Source organism: Chaetodon auriga, chromosome 1 (assembly GCF_051107435.1).
Source record: "Chaetodon auriga isolate fChaAug3 chromosome 1, fChaAug3.hap1, whole genome shotgun sequence".
NCBI classification, from domain to species: Eukaryota; Metazoa; Chordata; class Actinopteri; order Chaetodontiformes; family Chaetodontidae; genus Chaetodon; species Chaetodon auriga.
Window position 1 is genome coordinate 32,637,501 of NC_135074.1, and position 19,917 is coordinate 32,657,417.

At 46.4% G+C, this 19,917-nt stretch overlaps 3 protein-coding genes across 5 annotated transcripts in view; 2 read left to right on the forward strand and 1 right to left on the reverse strand.

Annotated features, from left to right (window-relative positions):
* The window catches only part of LOC143323665 (uncharacterized), a 2,904-nt gene extending 644 nt beyond the window's left edge, over positions 1 to 2,260 (forward strand). The window contains exons 3-7 of the mRNA XM_076735661.1: positions 1 to 38; positions 474 to 533; positions 820 to 879; positions 1,042 to 1,101; positions 1,399 to 2,260. The exon at positions 1 to 38 is cut by the window's left edge and continues 32 nt beyond it. Of these exons, the coding sequence (XP_076591776.1) occupies positions 1 to 38; positions 474 to 533; positions 820 to 879; positions 1,042 to 1,101; positions 1,399 to 1,709 (529 nt within the window). The 3' untranslated portion in view covers positions 1,710 to 2,260. The remainder of the gene's footprint in view (positions 39 to 473; positions 534 to 819; positions 880 to 1,041; positions 1,102 to 1,398) is intronic.
* A 3,656-nt stretch (positions 2,261 to 5,916) lies between these two features.
* On the forward strand, positions 5,917 to 15,835 carry znf395a (zinc finger protein 395a). 3 transcript variants are annotated; one of them, XM_076735649.1, is made up of 11 exons: positions 5,917 to 6,210; positions 6,379 to 6,573; positions 9,192 to 9,377; positions 9,573 to 9,724; positions 9,814 to 9,923; positions 10,555 to 10,757; positions 10,839 to 10,939; positions 11,476 to 11,590; positions 11,685 to 11,774; positions 13,574 to 13,644; positions 13,884 to 15,835. In XM_076735649.1, the coding sequence occupies exons 3-11, from the start codon at positions 9,216 to 9,218 to the stop codon at positions 13,993 to 13,995; spliced, it is 1,116 nt and encodes a 371-aa protein (XP_076591764.1). In that variant the 5' UTR covers positions 5,917 to 6,210; positions 6,379 to 6,573; positions 9,192 to 9,215; the 3' UTR covers positions 13,996 to 15,835. The 3 variants fall into 3 exon arrangements, with proteins under 3 accessions (XP_076591764.1, XP_076591745.1, XP_076591755.1); XM_076735630.1 differs by having other exon boundaries at positions 5,918 to 6,210; positions 11,320 to 11,590; XM_076735640.1 differs by having other exon boundaries at positions 5,918 to 6,573; positions 11,320 to 11,590.
* Positions 15,836 to 16,030: 195 nt separating this feature from the next.
* Positions 16,031 to 18,448, reverse strand: gtf2a2 (general transcription factor IIA, 2). Its single transcript, XM_076735729.1, has 4 exons — positions 18,261 to 18,448; positions 17,263 to 17,367; positions 16,418 to 16,575; positions 16,031 to 16,313 (listed from the first exon to the last, which is right to left on the reverse strand). Coding segments are annotated over exons 1-4 (336 nt in total). The 5' UTR covers positions 18,333 to 18,448; the 3' UTR covers positions 16,031 to 16,312.
* Between the last annotated feature and the right edge of the window lie 1,469 nt (positions 18,449 to 19,917).

Sequence of the window (19,917 nt, forward strand, 5' to 3'; positions counted from 1 at the left end):
GAATCCAGCGATCAACGAGATCCAAAACGATGAAGATGGTGAGTGAACGTGTGAAGAGATGAACAAAGACTCAGACAGTAATTATCATCAAACATAGTGATTCAGGAATTTAGTGTTTTTTCTTCAGGAAAAATGTAAACAAAAAATAAATAAATAAATAAGAAATTAAAAAGTCTCAAACACTGCTTCACTCACTGCTGGTATATTTATTTCTGAGTATGTAGTACTACACACACAGAGTATCACAAAAATCAGTAAACTGGTGAAAGAAACACATCATACCTGCAGGTGAGGAAGATAAATCTCCTTTAGAAAATAAGTTTTTTAACGTATAAAACATCTTTTCAAAGAGAAGAAGCCCGTCAGATAAAAGCTGAAGTGTCAACGTTTGTCATAAATCTGAATCGTTCTCAGTTTGTCCTCTTTTTATTAATGAGCTGTGTTTTTCTCTCGTCCGTCTTTCACCACTGAAGAAAACACAATCACCTTCACTCCATGGAGGAGCCACTTGGTGGCGCCACACATCCACCAAGGTCAGTCTGCCAGTGTGCTCCAGACGCTCGACTGTGTTTCAGACTGGGCTCAAACTCTTTGCAAAGCTCTTCAACATATTCTCTGATAGAGATAAAGTACATCCACGGGCACTGGCTGAGGTCATTGTACTGCATGCAGGTTCTCTCTGCTCCCATCTGACATTCTGCTGATCTGAAACCAGCAAACAGCTTTAATGTTTGATGTAGGTCTCCTAAGTCTGTCCGTGTGTGTGTGTGTGTGTGTGTGTGTGTGTGTGTGTGTGTGTGTGTGTGTGTGTTCTCTCAGATGTTCAGACCAATGGCAGCGCAGCAGTGATGACAGCAAGTCAATCTGAAACTGCTGAAGGTATTTTGTCTTTTAGGTTTCATCCTGTTGATCAGAAGAAATAATTTTATTTTACTACATCAGAAACTTAGTAACTACATTTCCCATGATGCTCGATTCCCACTGTTTTGTGTGTGTGTGTGTGTGTGTGTGTGTGTGTGTGTGTGTGTTGAAATCCTGAAGAGGAAAAATCCATCTCGTTCACTCCGTGGAGGAGCCACCTGGGGGCGCCACCGAGCCAAGGTCTGTGCTGACACTTCAGTGACACGATGACCAGAAATGACTTCAACATCACACGTGATCAAAGCTGAGAGCGTTTGTCGAGTAACGGTCGTTAATCATAATTAATAAATAAGCCGGAGCATCGTTCTTCACTGTTTCCTGACCGCCAATCAAAGTTACGATAAGACGTGACACGACCTTTGAACGCAGCCTCAGGTGTGACTGAAGACAGCAGAGAGTTTGTGAGAGGTGATGAAAGAAAAGAGGAAAAGAGAGAAAACCTTTAACAGAAGATGATTCTCTCGTTTCTCTGCTCAGATCTGAACAGCTACATCCTTCCAGACTCCAACCACATCTACCACGTCATCGAAGGAGGGCGGAGCAGCGGCGGCGGTGACGCTGACGTGTCATCAGCATCTACCAATCAAGAGCCAGTGGTGGAGCGCCGCGCGCCCTCTGCAGCGACGGTGGATTTAAACGACAACAACAGCAACTTACTGTACGCACAAATCAGCAAGAAGGAGAGACTGACCACGCCCCCTGCTCATACACCTGAGGAGGTACAGGAGGAGGAGGAGGAGGAGTCCTCACCGCCACTGCCTGACAGGAGGACACAGCTGGAGGGATGATGATGATGATGAAGGACATGAGACACAGTTTGACAGGATGTTACAAAAGAGACAACACAGGACGAGAGAAGAACGTCCACACAGACGTCTCCTCAGCGTTTCACCCATAAATCACACATCACATCTCACAGAAGCACACTGATCGTTTTCCAATCGTTCACTCAGTTATTGATTGATTTCTTTACTCTGACGTCTCCTTTGTGACGTGTTTCATATCATTTATACTTTATTTTCTGTACAGTGAACATGTGTCTGTTTAGTTTACTCTGCACAGACTAAACTCTGTCCTGATGTTTGACGGACACACGTCAGCAGAAAAGCTGTCAAACTCTGAGGAGCACGAATCTCCTCACTGAGTGTCATGACAGCCTGATTTTAGATGTTAGAATGTTTGTAAGAGGACATTTTGTCCTGATGGTGACACTAAAGGGAAGGGTGTCCCTGAGGCTCTCACCAGGTGATGGAGAGGACACGTGCTGCGATCTTCTTCTTCAGCTGAAGGACAGACGTGTCATGTCCTTCTCTGTGATGGAGACATGTGTCTGTGCACTGTGGACGTGTCTTCAAGCTGTTTGATGAAGCAGCAGCAGCTCTTTGACCTGCTCGTGTCCTTTAGACCAGCGTTCAGCTCCGCCAGAGGAGCGTCTGATTGACTGTTATTCACTGGACGACGCACCGAGTCGGCCCAATCACAGCTCCTCAGTAACTGGTTTCTACCGCCCCCCCCCCCCCACTGTCTGTGTGGAAACCAGGTCTCTGAGCCCGTTCACACCTGGTGAGCCAATCACACGAGGACATGCAGCTCTGAGTGGCGTCATTTCACACCTGTCGTTACATCCCGTGCACCTCGAGTGTCCACCTAAGCATGGCTGTTTGTTATTGGCCAACAGTGTGAATCAGTGTGTCAAAGTTCACCAAACCTGAACTCATGATCAGATCCAGAAGAGTTTCTGATTGGTGGATGCAAGTTTGGAATAAAGTTGCATCATTTCGAAAATCACAGTGAGTCAGACGGAGAGGCTGTGTCATGATGACGCCCAGCTGTGTGTGCGCGCGTGTGTGCATGTGTGTGTGTGTTGCTCACATCCTGCTGTGATTACCTCTCAGCTCAGCAGAAGCTGGCGCAGTAAAGCCTTCTCGCCTTCTCGCCGTCACGTTCAGCACGTCGAGCAGCTGACTGATGGACAGACTTTCTGTCACAGTGAAACAGGAAGCAGACAAACACAGACTGTTGGCACAAAGACGCAGGACACTGTTGTCCATGTGGACTCCAACAAGCACTCAAAATAGGAGTCGACAGTTGAGACAAATGAGTCCACGGAGACACAGTAAGATGTGTGTGTATTTATATTTCAACACCTCTGTGGGCTCTTTGTGGTGCATCTGAATATAAACACGCCTGTTCGGACTGTTTTCGTGTTTCATCGGGGAATCTGAGACACCACATGAGCTGGAAGAGACACACCTTCACATGTGACATGAAGAAATCTGAACAGAGCAGCAGATCTCAGGTGATTAACAGGTCCAGCCAATCAGATTCACGATGCACAGACTGGATCAGTGCTTTCATGACACGTTCGAGGCGCGCGTCTCTTCATCAGCGGCCTGTTTGTGCTCGGACTCTTCCTCCCTGCAGAATTTCAACACTGATGAGTGAACAAAGGCTTCAGGCTGCAGTGATCAATACAAAACATCCCTTTGCAAATCTGCTCACGTGAAACAAGCGCAGCAGGAAGTGATCGCTTTGGATGAGCTGCAGCTGAAAGAAGAACTGCAGCATGTCAGTGTTGGACTGACGTAAAGCTGGAAAATGATCCATGAGATAATCAAAAGACCAAAACCAGCAGACAGATCCAGACCAGAGGGACATACAGCATGTGGATCTAGGTGTCCATATACTTTTGGCCATATAGTGGCGGAGTAGTGTCAGTCCTGTACTCTGTCCTGGCTGTGTCTCTCCCTCAGGCTTGAGTTTCTGCTGTTTATTCCTTCCTCATGTCTTTTGTTGGTCCACAGTTTGTTCTCTCTGTCTGTGTTTCCCTCACCTGCCAGTCTACCTGCACACCTGAGCCCAGCCCACTCATCAAGCCGACGCAGGAAATACATCCCAGCTCCGAGTCCATATTTAATGCAACCTTCAGCTTCAGACGAGTGGTTTGCTGATCCGGCTGCACCACTCGAACATAAGAAATGTCTCCGCTCGTAAAGATGAGAAAATCTGTTAGTAGGAAACAACTGTCCAATCAGGAGCAATCAGCTGTGTAAACAGGAAGTCCCTGTCGCGTCACAGGCTAGTCTAACTTCCAAACATTAGTTTTCAGTTTAGTTTTAGGGGCTAAACGAAGATTTTTTGTAAACGTATGTGTTGTTTCTGTCTGCATACATCTGTGTTTCACTGTTAGCAGCATTCATACAGTTTACAATGAGAGGGAAATATATGAGTATGCTAAGCTAACTGACATTATTTACTCATTTAGCAAACACTTGTTTGAAGTCTTGCAGACTGAATCATTATTAAACAGCGTTGGTCAAGTTTCAGCTCAGTGTATTGACCGTGCTGCCCCGTTCACTCTAAACAGGTCAGGTATTAGCATGCTAACGTTAGCTTTGTCGGTTGGTTCAGTTAGCCACACAACAGCTAGAGCTGCTGTTATTGGCTGTGAATGTTTAGAACAACTCGTCTCTACAGAGGAAGCAGTTAGTGAGCTGTTTTAATTCAGCGATGAGAAAACTAAATTTAGCAAACACTGACGTTAGCACGAGGCTAACTCAGAGCTAACAAGCAGCTCCTGGAGAAAGACTGGTGACTTCATCAGTGACTGCATACAGTCACACCTGCCCAGGTGATGTGATCATCAGCTGATCAGACAGCTCTGAAATGCATTGTGGGTGATGTGATCAGAGAGCTAATGAAGCAGAAACGCAAAGACAGAGAGATAAATGTGAGCAGGGTCAGCATGAAAACAGCTCAGATGAAAATAAAGAATTCAACGTTTGGTTTTCTTCTCTAACAGTCCGACGTCACAGTTTGATGTCTGTCATCACATCCTGCATCACTTCCTGTTAAAGTCCAGCTCATCTCATTCATAAATCTGCAGACGCATGCAAGCAACTACTTTTAGTTAAACTTCAGGACACAGAAACTTTCCAAGTTTTTTCTTTGTTGATAAGAAGTTCATGAACCAACATTCAGTTAAATAAAGTGTGATTCATTAAAGACTCAAACATGACGACGAGCTGTGTCTCGTCTGATTAACGTCAGCACACATTAACTAGCTTGCCATGGATTGTGGAATACTGAGGACCCAAAGTCAGACAAAAAGAAGGCTGCAGTCCCCAGAGGTTTGACATGGACCAAAGTCAGACACGATGGACTCTAGGACGCACTGTCCTGTAGACACGTTCAGTGTTTAAAGTTTAAATTCAGCTTATTGAACGTGACGAAAGTCTGTGTGTGTGTGTGTGTGTGTGTGTGTCGTATCATGTCAAACGGAAGCACACTCGTCACTGTCCGCACGTAGCTCACGAGCGAGAAGGGGCAGCACGCTGCTGCTACGTGCAGCTCCGCGCGCGCGCACACACACACACACACACACACACACACACACACACACACACACACACACACACACACAGGGAGGCGGGGACAGACAAGTAGATTCGAATGAGGTTATATAACCAGAGAGAGACTGACCCCGCCCACAAGCTGCTCACTGTGGTCATCACACACTGTACTACACACAGTACTACACACTGTACTACACACAGTACTGCACACTGTACTGCACACTGTACTGCACACAGTGCTGCACAGTAACACTACATGCAGTAGTACTATGAAATATCTCACTGATGGAAACTGCAACAACATGACTGCTGCACAACCAAAAACTGCTGAAAATACTATAAAACTGTGATAATACTGTGGTTTTATAGTGTTTCTACACACAGACCTGCAGTAAGACCAAAGAAATACAGTGTGGAAGTATTACTGGAATATTCCAGAAGTATTATGGAGTGTTGCAGGAGTATTTCAGGAGTATTACTGCAGTACTGCAGGAATGTGGAGTGCAGTATTCTCTGGCCGTGCGTCAGTTGTTCAGTGTGTTCAAGTGGAGAAAAGTCAGTAAACAACAGACCTCAGTGGGGTGTGTTCCTGCACGGCCGAGCTCCACCAATCAGCTTCCAGCTTCTCTCCACGTGGTTCTCTTGTTTACTACGAGGCTGTAGAGCCACCGTAGGGGCTGCTGGGAAATCCTGGAGCGGAGCAGCGGCCGCAGGAGTCCCTGCAGAGAGGCCGATCAGCACGAGGAGACCGCTGACGTGTTTCTGGGAGGAAATGACGTGCTTAAGATGTGCTTCGTGACTCGTAACCATGATGATGTCATAGTGATGTCATCAGGGTCGTCAGGGTTTCCAGATGCCGGACTTTGCATCTCACTCAGGACACCGGGCAGAGCGGCGCTTGATGCAGCTGCATTATGGGAAATGTCGGGTCCAGGTATGAAATTCGTGAAATCTTTTATTCGTCGTCCAATTCAACAACAAACACATCAGTGATGAAAAGTGTCTCAGAGTGTCTTCGTCATGTCACACATCAGCCAATCAGAAAGGAGAATGCTCCTCGTCCTGCTGCCTGCAGCCTGTATGATCATTAACTCCCTTCCAGATGTGCCACGTGATCCAGTCCAGGTGTTGCGTGAGTCTCCGCCCTCCTGATGGTGTTCAGCCTGGCTGCAGCGCTCACGCTCACACACACACACACCCACACACACACACACACACACTGAGCCCTCATTGAGCAGCAGAGGACACCTGGAGCTGAGGTGCAGTTGTTTTTGTGCTGGAGCTCGTGAGGCTGCAGGTACGTGACAGCTGACGTGTGTTTTCTTCTTCTTCGCTGTTTGACTGTTGGCTGCTGAGCTCAGTGTGACTGAATGAAGCTGCTGAAGTTCACGAAGACAACGTGCTGCTGTCTGTCCTCCACGTCTGTCTCACTCCACTCTGTCTGTCCAGTGCAGCGATCGGTGGCTGATGGTGCGCGAGAGAAAAGTTTGGATGGTGTGTGTGAAGCGTGGATGTTGTTCAGGCTCCAGAAACAGTGTGAGGAGTGTGTGAAGAGAAGACGGAGACTCAGGTTCACAGTTTTCATGTCAGAGTCAGAGTGAAGGACTGAGGACAGAAAGACCGTCTTCAACCTGTTTTTGTCTTCATTGAGACTCTTATTGTGGAGGGTGTGAACTCGGCACTGAAGGAATCTGATTGGTTCAGAGCTCAGCGCTGCAGACACAGAGGGGTGCGTTTGTACAGTGTGTGTGTGTGTGTGTGTGTGTGTGTGTGTGTGTGTGTGAGAACAGAATGTGTTTTTGTGCTGTTTGTTGTGTATTTTTGTGTGAAATGACCCTAAAGGTCAAACTGACCCACAAACAGCAGCAGGTGAACGTTAAAGCTGCAGCCAGCTGAAACGTTTGGTCCTTCACGTCCTCCATGTTTGTGTGGACACTTTGTCTGCTGACAGTGAGACCAAAGCAGCTCCATGAAGATGCTCCTCACTGAACTTCAGCTCCATCCAGCATCCAACGATTAATCGATCAGAATCGATCGACTGGCAGCTCTTCCGATGATAAAGTGACCGTTGGTGTAATTTTTCAGGAGAAAACACCAAACATGTCGCAGCTCCAGCGTCTCAGACGTGACGATTCCAGGCTTCTCTTTGTCGAGTCGATGATGAACTGAACTGTGTGCTCTGATAAAAACAAGCATGAGTTTTATTTCCTCTGTTACACACAGAGGAAGGTAACAGACAGGTGTGCTGATCATGAGAAGAGTCGTGATCGGAACCTGGACTGGATCAGCCGGACCTGATCGACCTCTCCGCTGACCTGGAGTCAGTCAACCTCTGCAGCAGGTTAACAAACACGTGTCCACTTACTTTTGGCCGTTCAGTGTGTGATTGTGCTCTGTTTTTGTCTGAACTCTGGTTACTCTGAAACACTGTTTAAAGGACAACCTTGAATAGGGCGTGTGTGTGTGGGGGGGGGGGGGGGGGGGGGCATGCTGCCACGGTGACACAGTTCAGTAATGAAGGTGATGTAATGAGCGTCAGTGTCAGCAGATGTAACGTGATAAAAACATTTAACAGTCGACGCCATCTGTTCAGCGTAATCCTCAGTTACTGTCTTAAAGCTGGTAATGAGTAACACACACACACACACACACACACACACACACACACACACCTCCATCACTTCACATGGTCTTCCATTCATTTCAGAATGACACAAAAATCCACCTTTTTTCATTTGGGAACGCCTTTTGTCCCCAACAATTAACGGGTGTTTGGTCACGCACACACACACACACACACACACACACACACACACACACACACACACTGCCTGACTGTAAATGACACTGCAGCCTGTGAGTCACCGTGATTTCGCTCAGATCTGTGGAACAGAGAGCAGATCTTACCGTCAGCAGTTAATCCAGAGCTGAGCGTTTCCCAGCAGCCTCTGCTCTGGTCACGTTTGAAATGTGTCTGATGTAGTGAGCGTCAAAAACTCGCCTTTTAAAGTAGAATAAAGCTTTTAGTGTCTCCACAGGGAGCTTTGTGGGTCTGATAAATGTCCTCTAGGACCCGTCAACACTGGGATGTGAAAATAAGGGACCGTCCCACGTCCCGCTTACATTAAGACAAGGGGACAGACGGGGAGTCCTGACATCACCACGAGGAAACCACCTAACTATCAGAGCAACAAGGACCCATTTAACTTCTTCCTCCAGGAAGTGACAGTCAGGTGGTCAGAATCAGACACCTGAAACCTGAGTGACGTGTTTCACAAGAATCAGGACTTTGACTGACGATGCTCCTCAGTAAGTTCAGGTCAGATGACGCGCCTGTACACGCTGACTCTTCTTCTTCTTCGTGTTCTTTTATCGGCGACGCTGTTTGAGTGAAGGACTCTAACGTTCTCCATGCTGCCACCTGCTGCAGAGGGAAAACGGGAGGACAGCGGGGGAGAAGGGTAAAATATTTGCGAAAAACTTGACAGGTGTGACTCATGTGATGTCACTTGAGTCAACGTCAGCTGAAGACAAGTCTGAAACTAAAACAACAGTTTGGAGTCTGAAGGACGTGAGCTGAGCAGACGTCTGCCGCTGCTGCAGGATACAGGCGATGTTAGCTGCTGCTAGCGTAACACACACCAGCCTCCCACCCAGCTGTTGGTGGCTGGGTTGCATTGTGGGTAACGTAGGCGTCAGGTGTGGCGTGTGTCCATCAGAGTCCCACATTGTTGTAAGAGTGGACTGATCAGTGGACGAGTCCTTTAAGGCGTCTCAGAGTTTCACTCTGGACTGACTTGTTTCATCGGCCTTCAGACTTCTGTTGGCGACGCTGCTCCTGACAAACGGAGGGACGGACGAACGGACAGACGGACGGACGGACTAAACTGAAGTGTTTCTGTTTCTGTGTTTCAGACTCTTTCACACAGGCAGACAGACATGTTGCCAAAGACGCGTCTGGGGAAACGCTCTCCTCTTGGGGCCTTGGTGAGTTCCGCTTATTCGGGGATACAAACCGGCCCAGAGACGGGTGAGACAGGCAGCACCATGGCAACAGCAGCAGGACAACAGACCAGGGTCAAAGGTCATCCTGGGCTGAAGGTGAGCGTGCTGTCAAAGCCTCGTCAGTGTTGTCATTTTTCTGTCCAGTCCAGCAGACACACGGACAGAAAGTCCCAGTTTCAGGTTTCACTTCTTCAGAGAGCCGTGACAGGAAGCCCCGGCATGTCTGCCTGACTGACAGGTGTCTCAGCCTATCACAGTGAGCCGTGGCTCTCCTCTCTCTCTCTCTCTCAGGTGTATTTTCAGTGTGGAGGAGCAGGTGAACCTTCAGGTGCGGCGGATCAGCTTGACCTCATGCAGAGTGATGTCAGCTCTTCGTCTCATCCCTCCTCCTCCTCCTCCTCCTGCAGCAGGTCTGTCTCCTCCTGCATCGACGTCCCCAGAAGGTCAGATGTCCTCTGAGTCCTCTCAGTCAATGTCCACTTGTCTCTTCATATCTGCCAGTAAATAACTTGTGTGTCCTCTCGTCCTGCAGCCAGAGGAGTCCAGAGGAGGTGGACATGGATGAGCTGATGGCAGCCATGGTCCTCAGCAGTTTGTCCTGCAGCCCCCTACTGCACAGCCCCGCCCACCCAGACACAGCAGGTACAGCAGCAGTAAACAACAACAGACGATACAAACAACAACAAGAAGAAGACCGCAAATAACAACAGAACTGATGCTGACAAACAATAAGAACAATGTTTAACAACAAGCAGCTGCAGCAAACAACAATAACGCTAACAAATAAATACAGACAACAAACGACTGCAACCAAAAACAATAACAAAAACAACAACTACAGTAAAACCGTAGTTATAACAGCAGCAGTCAGCTGGTGTTACTCGAGCCTGGTCTGTAAATCAGCAGGCTAGTGTTAGCTTAGCATCAGTGTTTGTCAGCTAACAGCAGAGGTCAGAGAAATATCAAAGATGTAAAACTGAAATGTCGCTCTCGATGTTTATCGTACTCACTGTTCTTTAAATACTCCGGCAGGTGAAAGCAGAGGCAGGTGTGTACAGCACCAACTAGTGGTTACTGCAGTATTTGCAGTAACAGTAATAATGCAGTGGTAGTAGTGATTCATGAGATGTATTACGTATAAATTACACAGTGAATGACACGAGGCTCCAGGAGGTAAACCAGTGACTTTTAGTCTTCAGACTGGTTTTTGTTGAGCTGGGATTCGGCTGAGTTTTAAGTTTAGGCTCAGTTTGTTTGACTCCTTGTGTTTCAGCTCCCCTGATGGACTGCGGTGGCGGCGAGCTCTCTGACGGCGGCAGCAGCGGCTACTGGAGCGTGGGTCACGCCAACGGAAGCCCAGCCCCCTCTCCACCAATCGCAGAGCCCGCCGTGAGCCCGACCGCACCCCCTGACGAAGGGCTGGACATGGAGCTGGAGCAGGTGCTGTTCGACGAGCCGGCGCCCCGGAAACGCAGGGTGAGCTGGTTTTTACGGGTTTCAGGACAAATTAAAGCCTCCACAGCCGACGGTCAGCGCTGACGCTGTTTCCTCCCGCAGAACTCGGTGAAGGCGGCCTACAGGTGTCTGTGGCCCAGCTGTGGCAAGGTGCTCACGTCAGTGGTGGGAATAAAACGACACATCCGGACGACACACCTGTGGTAAGACTCACCTGACGGACACAGAGCGTCTTTCTCTGGAAGTTTAATCCTGACAGGAAGACTTCAGAAAGAATTAAAGATTAGAAACGTGAAAAATGATTTTTGTTTGTTTGACTGTTTCATTGTTTGGTTGGTCGGTTATAGATCAATCAATCAGTCTGCTGATGGGAACATCACGGATTGATCGATAATGAAGGGACGGTGATTCGCAGCCTCAGCTGTGACTTCCGGCTCGTTTTTCTGTTTCTTCACGTCTCCATGTTTTCATTCTCGTGGCAGAAATGACTTCATCTTCAGTCCTTTGAAAAACTGCTTCCAGGTCAGATTTATTTTCTCAGCTCTGATCAGACTGAACACCTTTGACCTTTGACCTCTCATAGCCGCGGCGGCGAGCACGAGCGCTGTTCCCGCAGCGAGGAGGATTTTTACTACACTGAAGTTAAGCAATGGGACCAGCCGCACTCTCCTTCACTTCCTCTACTCTCTGGCCCCGCCCCCGCCTCCCCCACCTCCTCCTCCCCCTCCTCAACACCCAGCCCTCCCCCTCCCTCCCCTCCATCTCCCCCCTCTCCAGCCTGCGGCGCTCTGAGTTGCTCCGCCCCCTCCTCCTCTGGCAGCTTCTGGCAGGTCCAATCAGAGCACTCCTACCAGGTAGGGCGGGGCTTATCAACAGTGATTGACAGCGACTGTGTTTGTTGATTTTTGATAGATAAATAATTCATTTTATTTTGAATTGCTTTCTTAGGCTCCACCTCCTAGTCATGTGATGTCAGCAGCGGCTTTGAACACACCCTCCTGTCGTTGGACGGCCACACCCACCAGCTGCCTCAAACAGGTAAACTCATCAAACATGAAACATCCTCAGACTTTAAGCTTTGTGACCTCTGAGAGAAAAAAGATTAGAGAGAAACCAAATCAAAATTTGTGTTTCAGAACTTTGTTTCTTCTTCTTTCCCATCAATCATCTGACGACCCCTCAGATTGCTCTGCTGACCCTTTGGCAGGTCCCGGCCCTTACGTTGAGCCCCACTGGCCTAAACTAGTATATGAAGTATTTGAAAGTATCTCCACCTGCAGCAGCTCCAATAATCACACAGAATCAGAGATCAGTCACAGAAGACACTTTACTGCACACACAGTACTTTTACTGCACGAAGCTGAGAGTACTGCTGTACTTTTACTGCACGAAGCTGAGAGTACTGCTGTACTTTTACTGCACGAAGCTGAGAATACTGCTGTACTTTTACTGCACAAAGCTGAGAATACTGCTGTACTTTTACTGCACGAAGCTGAGAGTGCTGCTGTACTTTTACTGCACGAAGCTGAGAATACTGCTGTACTTTTACTGCACGAAGCTGAGAGTACTGCTGTACTTTTACTGCACGAAGCTGAGAGTGCTGCTGTACTTTTACTGCACGAAACTGAGAGTACTGCTGTACTTTTACTGCACGAAGCTGAGAGTGCTGCTGTACTTTTACTGCACGAAACTGAGAGTACTGCTGTACTTTTACTGCACGAAGCTGAGAGTGCTGCTGTACTTTTACTGCACGAAGCTGAGAGTGCTGCTGTACTTTTACTGCACGAAGCTGAGAGTGCTGCTGTACTTTTACTGCACGAAACTGAGAGTGCTGCTGTACTTTTACTGCACGAAGCTGAGAGTGCTGCTGTACTTTTACTGCACGAAGCTGAGAGTGCTGCTGTACTTTTACTGCACGAAGCTGAGAGTGCTGCTGTACTTTTACTGCACGAAGCTGAGAGTGCTGCTGTACTTTTACTGCACGAAGCTGAGAGTACTGCTGTACTTTTACTGCACGAAGCTGAGAGTGCTGCTGTACTTGTACTTCAGTGGAGTAATCCTTCAGTGCGTGGAGGCAGAGGTCGCTGCTGTTTCGTGCTCTTGCTTTGAGGCGTCGTGCAGTAAAACAGATTCTGCTCACTTGATGCTTCTTTACTGTCTCTTCTGCACAGAGGACAGACAGACAGACAGACACTTTTGGACTTTCCTTCAGAATATTAGGTTACTTTTTATTTTTTCCCTCTCCGCTGTGCATCCCCAGCGTCTCCCTCTGTTCATGAACACACACACTTCTCTAATTCACTTCTGTTTTCTCTCAGTCTGGATTCTGTACAGCAGCCTATTGTTTATTTCCTCCAGCAGCCCGGAGGAGCCTGTTAAAACTGGTTTTATACTGGAGGGGGGTGAAGAGTGTGTGTGTGTGTGTGTGTGTGTGTGTGTGTGTGTGTGTGTGTGTGTGTGTGTGTGTGTGTGTGCGTGTGCGCACGCTCCTCCCTGATGGTTTTCATTCAGCAGGAAAATCCCCTCTTGGATGGTTTGTGGTCACATTTTCCATCAAGCTGCCACAGTGCAGTGCTGCCACCTGCAGGCTGATGGAGGCAAGTGCAGAATGTTTTTCCACCAGAGGACAAACACAAAGGACGTCAGCAGCAGAGTCAGAGACAACATGAGAAAAAAAACTCCTCCTGTTTATTTCTGCTGCAGAAATAATCTGAAGGATCGAAAAAACAAACTGCAGAAAATCAGGAAGCAGCAAAGACAGAAAACAGGAAGCAAGAGACAGCACGCAGACCTGAACTCTTCATCACTGTCACACTCATCCTCTCTCTCTTCCTCAGGGTTTGCCGTTTCGGGTGCGTTCGGTCAGTGTTGGAGAGCAGTGGCTGCAGCATCAGAGCGCCCCCTGCAGGTCAGTACTGTGTGTACTAGGATGCTGATACACACGTATCGCAAAGGCAGTGGTGGAATGTAGTGAAGTACTTTTACTCAAATACTGTAGTCAAGAACAATTTTGAGATACTTGTACTTTATGTTACTTGTTGTAATTTGGAAATATTACACTTTTTCCGTCACTACATTTATCAGCTTTAGTTACTGTTCAAAGGAAGGTTGTGGTTTGAGAGCTGAGAGCCTGTCTGTCTCTGTCAGGAGGATTCGTGGTGAAGCCAAGAAATGTCGTAAAGTGTACGGCGTGGAGCACAGGGACCAGTGGTGCACGGCGTGCCGCTGGAAGAAAGCCTGCCAGCGCTTCCTGGACTGAACCGAGGAAGAGCGAGAGGAAGAGGAGGAAGAACAAGGACTGAAGCAGGCTGCGACCTTCGGCCTGGCCTGGTGGATGTTTTATACTTTCTGAAACCAGACGTATTTTTTTGTTTTTATACTCTTTCTACATTTGCTAGAGGTGTCTTTTTTATGTTGAACGTCTTCTGAAGGTGTTTTGTAGATGTCGTGTCCTGTCAGTGCTTCTTAATGAACAGATTGGGGCAGCTATGATGTGACCTTTGACCTTGAAGCAGCAGAGTGAGTCTCTGCGTCCGGCCGACTCTCCTCAGGTGTTCTTGAAGAAACAGCCAACGTTCAGTTCAGGATCCTCATGCGCTCGCCGCGTCCTGAGTCGTGTAAACACGAGCTGCTTGTTTTTCCACCTTCGTCACGCCGATCGAGATCAGCTGTGGGTTCAGTGTCTTGCTCAAGGACACTTCAGCACATTAAGAGGAGGAGCCAGGGATCAAACCGCCAACCCACCTCCTCGGACCGCTCAGCTGGTCACGCTTTTCTGATGAAAGTCAGCTGATAACGTTTCTCATTCAGGTTCAGATTGAGCCAATCGGCAGCGTCTCTGTCAACATGTGACAGGAAGTGTTGGATTCTACAGGATCCCAACAGGGACAAAAACAGCGTCCATGTCCAGAAGAGGACAGAGAGGCGAAGCTCTGCAGCGTTTCCGTGTGGCTGTGAACAGACAGCAGGTGGTCTGTTACCTGCGTGAACGATGAGCTGAGCGTCAGCAGCGACAGCATGAGGTGGCTTTCCCATGAGCACCTGCTCCATCAGACCTCCGTCGAGCAGCGACTCGCGTTCAAACAGCAGACAGATTTGGTTTTGTGCTAAATTCAGGTGAATGTGTGGATTTCTGCGGCTGCTGTCCATCAAACAAAACACGTTAGATTTACTGTCAGTGGTCGTCTGAACAGACGCTGGGACTCAGCTGCTGTTTGGACAGAAGGAACTGACTCAGGACCAGCAGAACATCTGAAAACTACGAGGCCGATGACGTTAGCAGTGACGGACAGTGTGGCATTGAACCCTTTGATGCCGTCGGCCTCCTCACGCTGTCCTCCAGTCTGAGCGCTCTTCGTCACGGCTCCTCTCCTCAGTCTCGTCCTTCGGCCCATGAACACGTGATGATTCGAGCAGGTTCGAGCGTTTGTTCAGACGGACGTGGACGCTCCGTTTGTGACCTTCAGATTCTGCCGAGCCGCCAAACAGCCTGAAAATCTCTGCTGTCCACTGTCGTCTTTGTGGTGCGTTCAAGTGCATTCAGACTTGTGGGTCCTGACCGGTTTCTCTTTGGCGGCTCTCATTTTTTAAGGTGGTTTTGGCACGTCAGGGATCTGAAAAGGCTTCACACACTGAACTCTTTTATTTTAAGGTCATTGATCGTTTTATCGTCTTGAGTAAACGACAGAAATCTGTCAGACTGTAAGTCAGCGTCACGCTTTCAGTTCCCATCAGCCCTTTCAACTCAGCTGTGTTTGGAAACAGAAGCCATTTCCACTCGTCTCTGTGGAAACTACATGCAGTATTGATCAAGAAGTCTAAGTACAAATACACTGAATGACATATATTTTAAACGTGTATTCTCACAGGTGTATACATTCGAATATCAGCGGCGCTCCTGAAGCTTTTTAAACGTTTCAGATGTTTAACGTTTCTTTGCAGTAAACACAGATTCTTCTCTATTTATCGTCTGTCTGTCTGTCCTGTTTGTCTTTGAGCTGAACTAAATGTTGATCGTTGTAGATGAATCATTTTTAAGATGCACTCTTTTATACATGATGTCAAGTCACGATGTTGTTAAAATAAAGTGAAAAAGTTGATTCTGGCTCGTTTTGTCTTTACTGATCGTCACACTTGGTCTCCAGCTTGCAGACAAACGCTTGGTTCAGTTCAAACAATAATAAAAAAGAATCCAGAGATTCAAGTTGAACTGAAATATCATTGACTTTAGTGATTAATAAATGAATAGGTTTATTGATAATGCCCTGATGGTGTCAGAAAGCACAGACGCTCGCTGTGTTTTAAATAAAGTTTTATTAAAGATGATTCAGCTCAACAACAGCAAACTGAACACAAACCTCCTGTAAACTGATAATAATAAAAAAAACTGCTGCAGGTACAGTGACTGGTCCACGCTGACACACACACACACACACACACACACACACACACACACACACACACACACACACACACTCTTCTCTGCTGTGACGCTGCTGTAATAAATTATATGTACAGTCCAGGTCCATCTGCGCCTCCATCTGACACCAGAACTCGAGGAGTCGTCGGCGCTAGAGTCTGCAGACAAACAAACACAAAGCAGTCGAATGAGAACAGTCACAGCTCCACCTGCTGGACGTCACACACAGTGACGATGCGGCCTGTGGTCACGTGACTCTCACCATTTATCCGTTTTGTTCTGGGTCGACTCGCTCTTTCCATCACAGGCGACTATTTTGACCTTGTCGACCTTCACGAGGTCGGTCACCTCCCTGAACTCCACGTCGTTCAGGACGAACGTCCACACGTTGTCACAGAACCTGTAGGTGTTCAGAGACCCCTGCAGGACAGAGAGACCAGACCCTCAGACAGTGTGGAATGACACTGAGTACATGTACTCCAGGACTGCACTTCAGTACAAATTCAAAGTACTTGTTTTTCACTTGAGTATTTAAATTTTTTGCTACATTATACTTCTACTGCACCACATCCCAGAGCTAAATACTGCTGTTCGTCTGACAGCTTTAGTTACTCTTCAGAGTCCTTCAGTCCAGTGAAAAGCTCGTATCTCCAGCTGTGTTGATGTTGAGTGTTTGAGCTGAACTGAAGGATGAAGAGTTCCTTCATGTCTTCTTCAGCTCAATAAACTCTTTAAAAAGCCTCTTGGATCAGCTGAAAATCATCGTCACAAAGCTGAAAACAGCCTGTTTTTCTGAGCTCGTCAGACTTTTTAAAGATATTTTTGAATTCAGTTAATTTATTACTGGGTTTAAGCAGCGGTCTGTGAAGCAAGTTGGAGAATATCGGTAAAAATCCAGCATCATGGATCAGAGCTGAGACGTTGTTTCACTTTGTATTGATTGACCGTCTGAGCAGGAGAACAAATTCTAACTGAAGCTGAAAACAATCATCACTTTAAGGAGCAAAACCACCGAAGAAGACTCCGATCTCTGAGCAGCTTCACTCCTGCTGCCGTACAGGGTTCAGCCTGAGGTCAGAGGTCAGAAGTCACAGGAGGTGGACTCACCCTGAAGTTGACTCTGTTGCGGACTCGGTTGGCCAGCGCCGTGTTGATCGCTTTATCAAACTGAAGGAGGACCTGAAGAGCCAGCTGAGGAGTGATCTGCTGAGTCTGAACACACACACACACACACACACACACACACACACACGCACACGCACACGCAGTGTAAGACCTTCACCCTTTGTGCTTTTCGAGGTTTCTGTGTGTTGAGTTTCGGGCTGCAGTGACTGTGTGTCGCCTCTTTAAGCTTCCTGAAGGTCTGGACAGTCTGAGCTGTAGGTCTGAACAGACACCTCATGGCAGACACTTTGCTCTAGTGTGAGTATATTTTATGCACATGATGGGATGAACCTTCAGACTGTTGGTCATGTATATAATAAGTAAAGATTGACCATGTAAACCAGTATGGAGAGAAAAGTCAATGCATGTCTAGTTTCACCTGCTTTACTTGTTGCTTACTGCTGATATTTTTGTGGTTATGGTGTCAAACTTTTCCTGATCATCATCTTTCTGCTCTCTGTTAGACTAAGTCTCCTCTGATACTTCTAACCTGGACTGGATCTAGTCCTCATACTGGTTCTTGTTTGAGTTTCCAGTGCACTTCAAGAACCAGATGCCTGATCAAAACAACCAGCACCATCACATTTGTTTGAGAGAACACATGAGGAAAATGCTAAAGTGAAGCTGATGACTGATGCTACTGTTAAAGCCACTGTTGCCACTGACAAACGTCTATTTCGGCAAACTTACTAAACTACGACGAACTTCGATCACTGCTAAGCTACATGATCTCAGCTGACACTGCGGCTGATTAATGACGTGATAAAAATGTTACTTCTGTTGGAACAAATCAGTGCTGAAACAAACAGCAGCTAACGAGCTAAAGTTAGCTCACTGCGAGCTAACAGGCTAATAGCCACTGACCGCCGCCGCTGCAGTTAGGAACATGCTAAACGCGGCTAGCTGTGAGCAAACAGCCGTCATGTATGAGTTACTGTCACCTGTATGAGCTCGTCCAGACTCTCCTGCAGACTGTTTCCCAGCGTGGTGTTCCTGTACAGCTGGTACGCCATGATGGAAACTGCCGGAGGAACAATTAACTACAGTAAACTATGTTTCAAACACACACAAAGCTAACGAAGCAAACAGAGCTAACTGAGCTAGCCGCTTCCCTCCACAACAAGCGAGCGGTGCAACAGCTCAGCAACAAGCTAACAACGGAGAGCGGACTTCCGGTTAGATATTTCAATAATAATAATAATAATAATAATAATAATAATAATAATAATAATAATAATAATAATAGGCCTGTATGTAAAAAATTTCAAGCATATAAAATCTTAAACTGTCAAGTAAAAGATAAAGGTAACATAAAAAATGTACTTAAGCACTGCAGTATCTGAGTCAGTGTTCATCGCACCACTATAATATCACAAAACAAACATACAGAAAACAAGCAATGATAATGATATTAAGAATAGAAAAATCAAAAGGGGAATGTAAATCTACATTTTTCTTTTGTCATCTTTTTTATTTGTTTGTTTGATTTTATCGTCCATCTATCTGTCCTTTATTTTTCTGTACATTCTTGAGATCATTTCTGTGTCACCTTCTGTCTCCCTGCCTTTATGTTGTATGTTCTGTCTTTCTTTGGCTTGAATCGTTTCACCTGTTTGTATTTTCAGGTGATCTCTTGAAGGTATAACAATTTAAGAAAGACCTGAAGCACTGTTGTTGCTTTATTGTGAAATGTCTCAGTCGACGTTTTTAACCATACAATAGTTTTAGTTTCACTTTTGCTCATTCTCATAATGCTAAATTTAAATTTAATACTATTACTTTTGTTCAACGATATCATGGTAGCACGAATTTAATTATTGATTTAATTTCTGCTTTTATTTTGTAGGTGATGTCCTCCTTTTCCTCTTTTGATTCTTGCTAGCTTGATAGAGACCACGGAAGGTGAGAAGGACCAAAACATCTTCCAATCATGTCACTGATGTTCCTGTTACTGTGTTTGTGTTGTATTTTACTGACGTGTCAGAGAGATTTAACCTGATTTTTATTCATGTTTTATCCATTTTCTTTATTTTACTATGTAATCACTGCCTGTGCTAAAGTCACTGAACTTTAACTTTATTTTTCATTAACTTAACTCTCATGAATTTAACAAAAATAAGCATCATTTTTCTTTGCTCAGTGACAGTTCCGAAGTTGAGCATTAACCTGTAATTCACTGATTGTTGCTCTCTATTTAATCCGCACCTGATGAAAAGACTTTGGATGAGTGAAATAATTCAGTTCCACTAGATGGCAGCAAAACCTCAAACAGTAAAACCATAAAAACTCTTAATTCCTTCTTTTTAAAGCTCTTCTCAGCTCGTCACTGGCGCTTCAGGCAGAGGAAGCTCACACGTTTCTTTCCAGTAGGTTTTAGGTTTGATTGTTGGATCTCACTGATCACCTTCACGGCTCTTTGTTCTGTTTTCAACGCTGAGGAAACTTATGGGCTTTTAAAAAAAGACGTACTCCTGTATTTACAATATTCTTACCTTTATATCAGTCTATATGTATAGTCCTAAATTGCCTGTCTATAATGATGTGTTATTATGATGAATGTGGTTATTGTGCTTTGTACAATAATGGTATTTTAAAAAA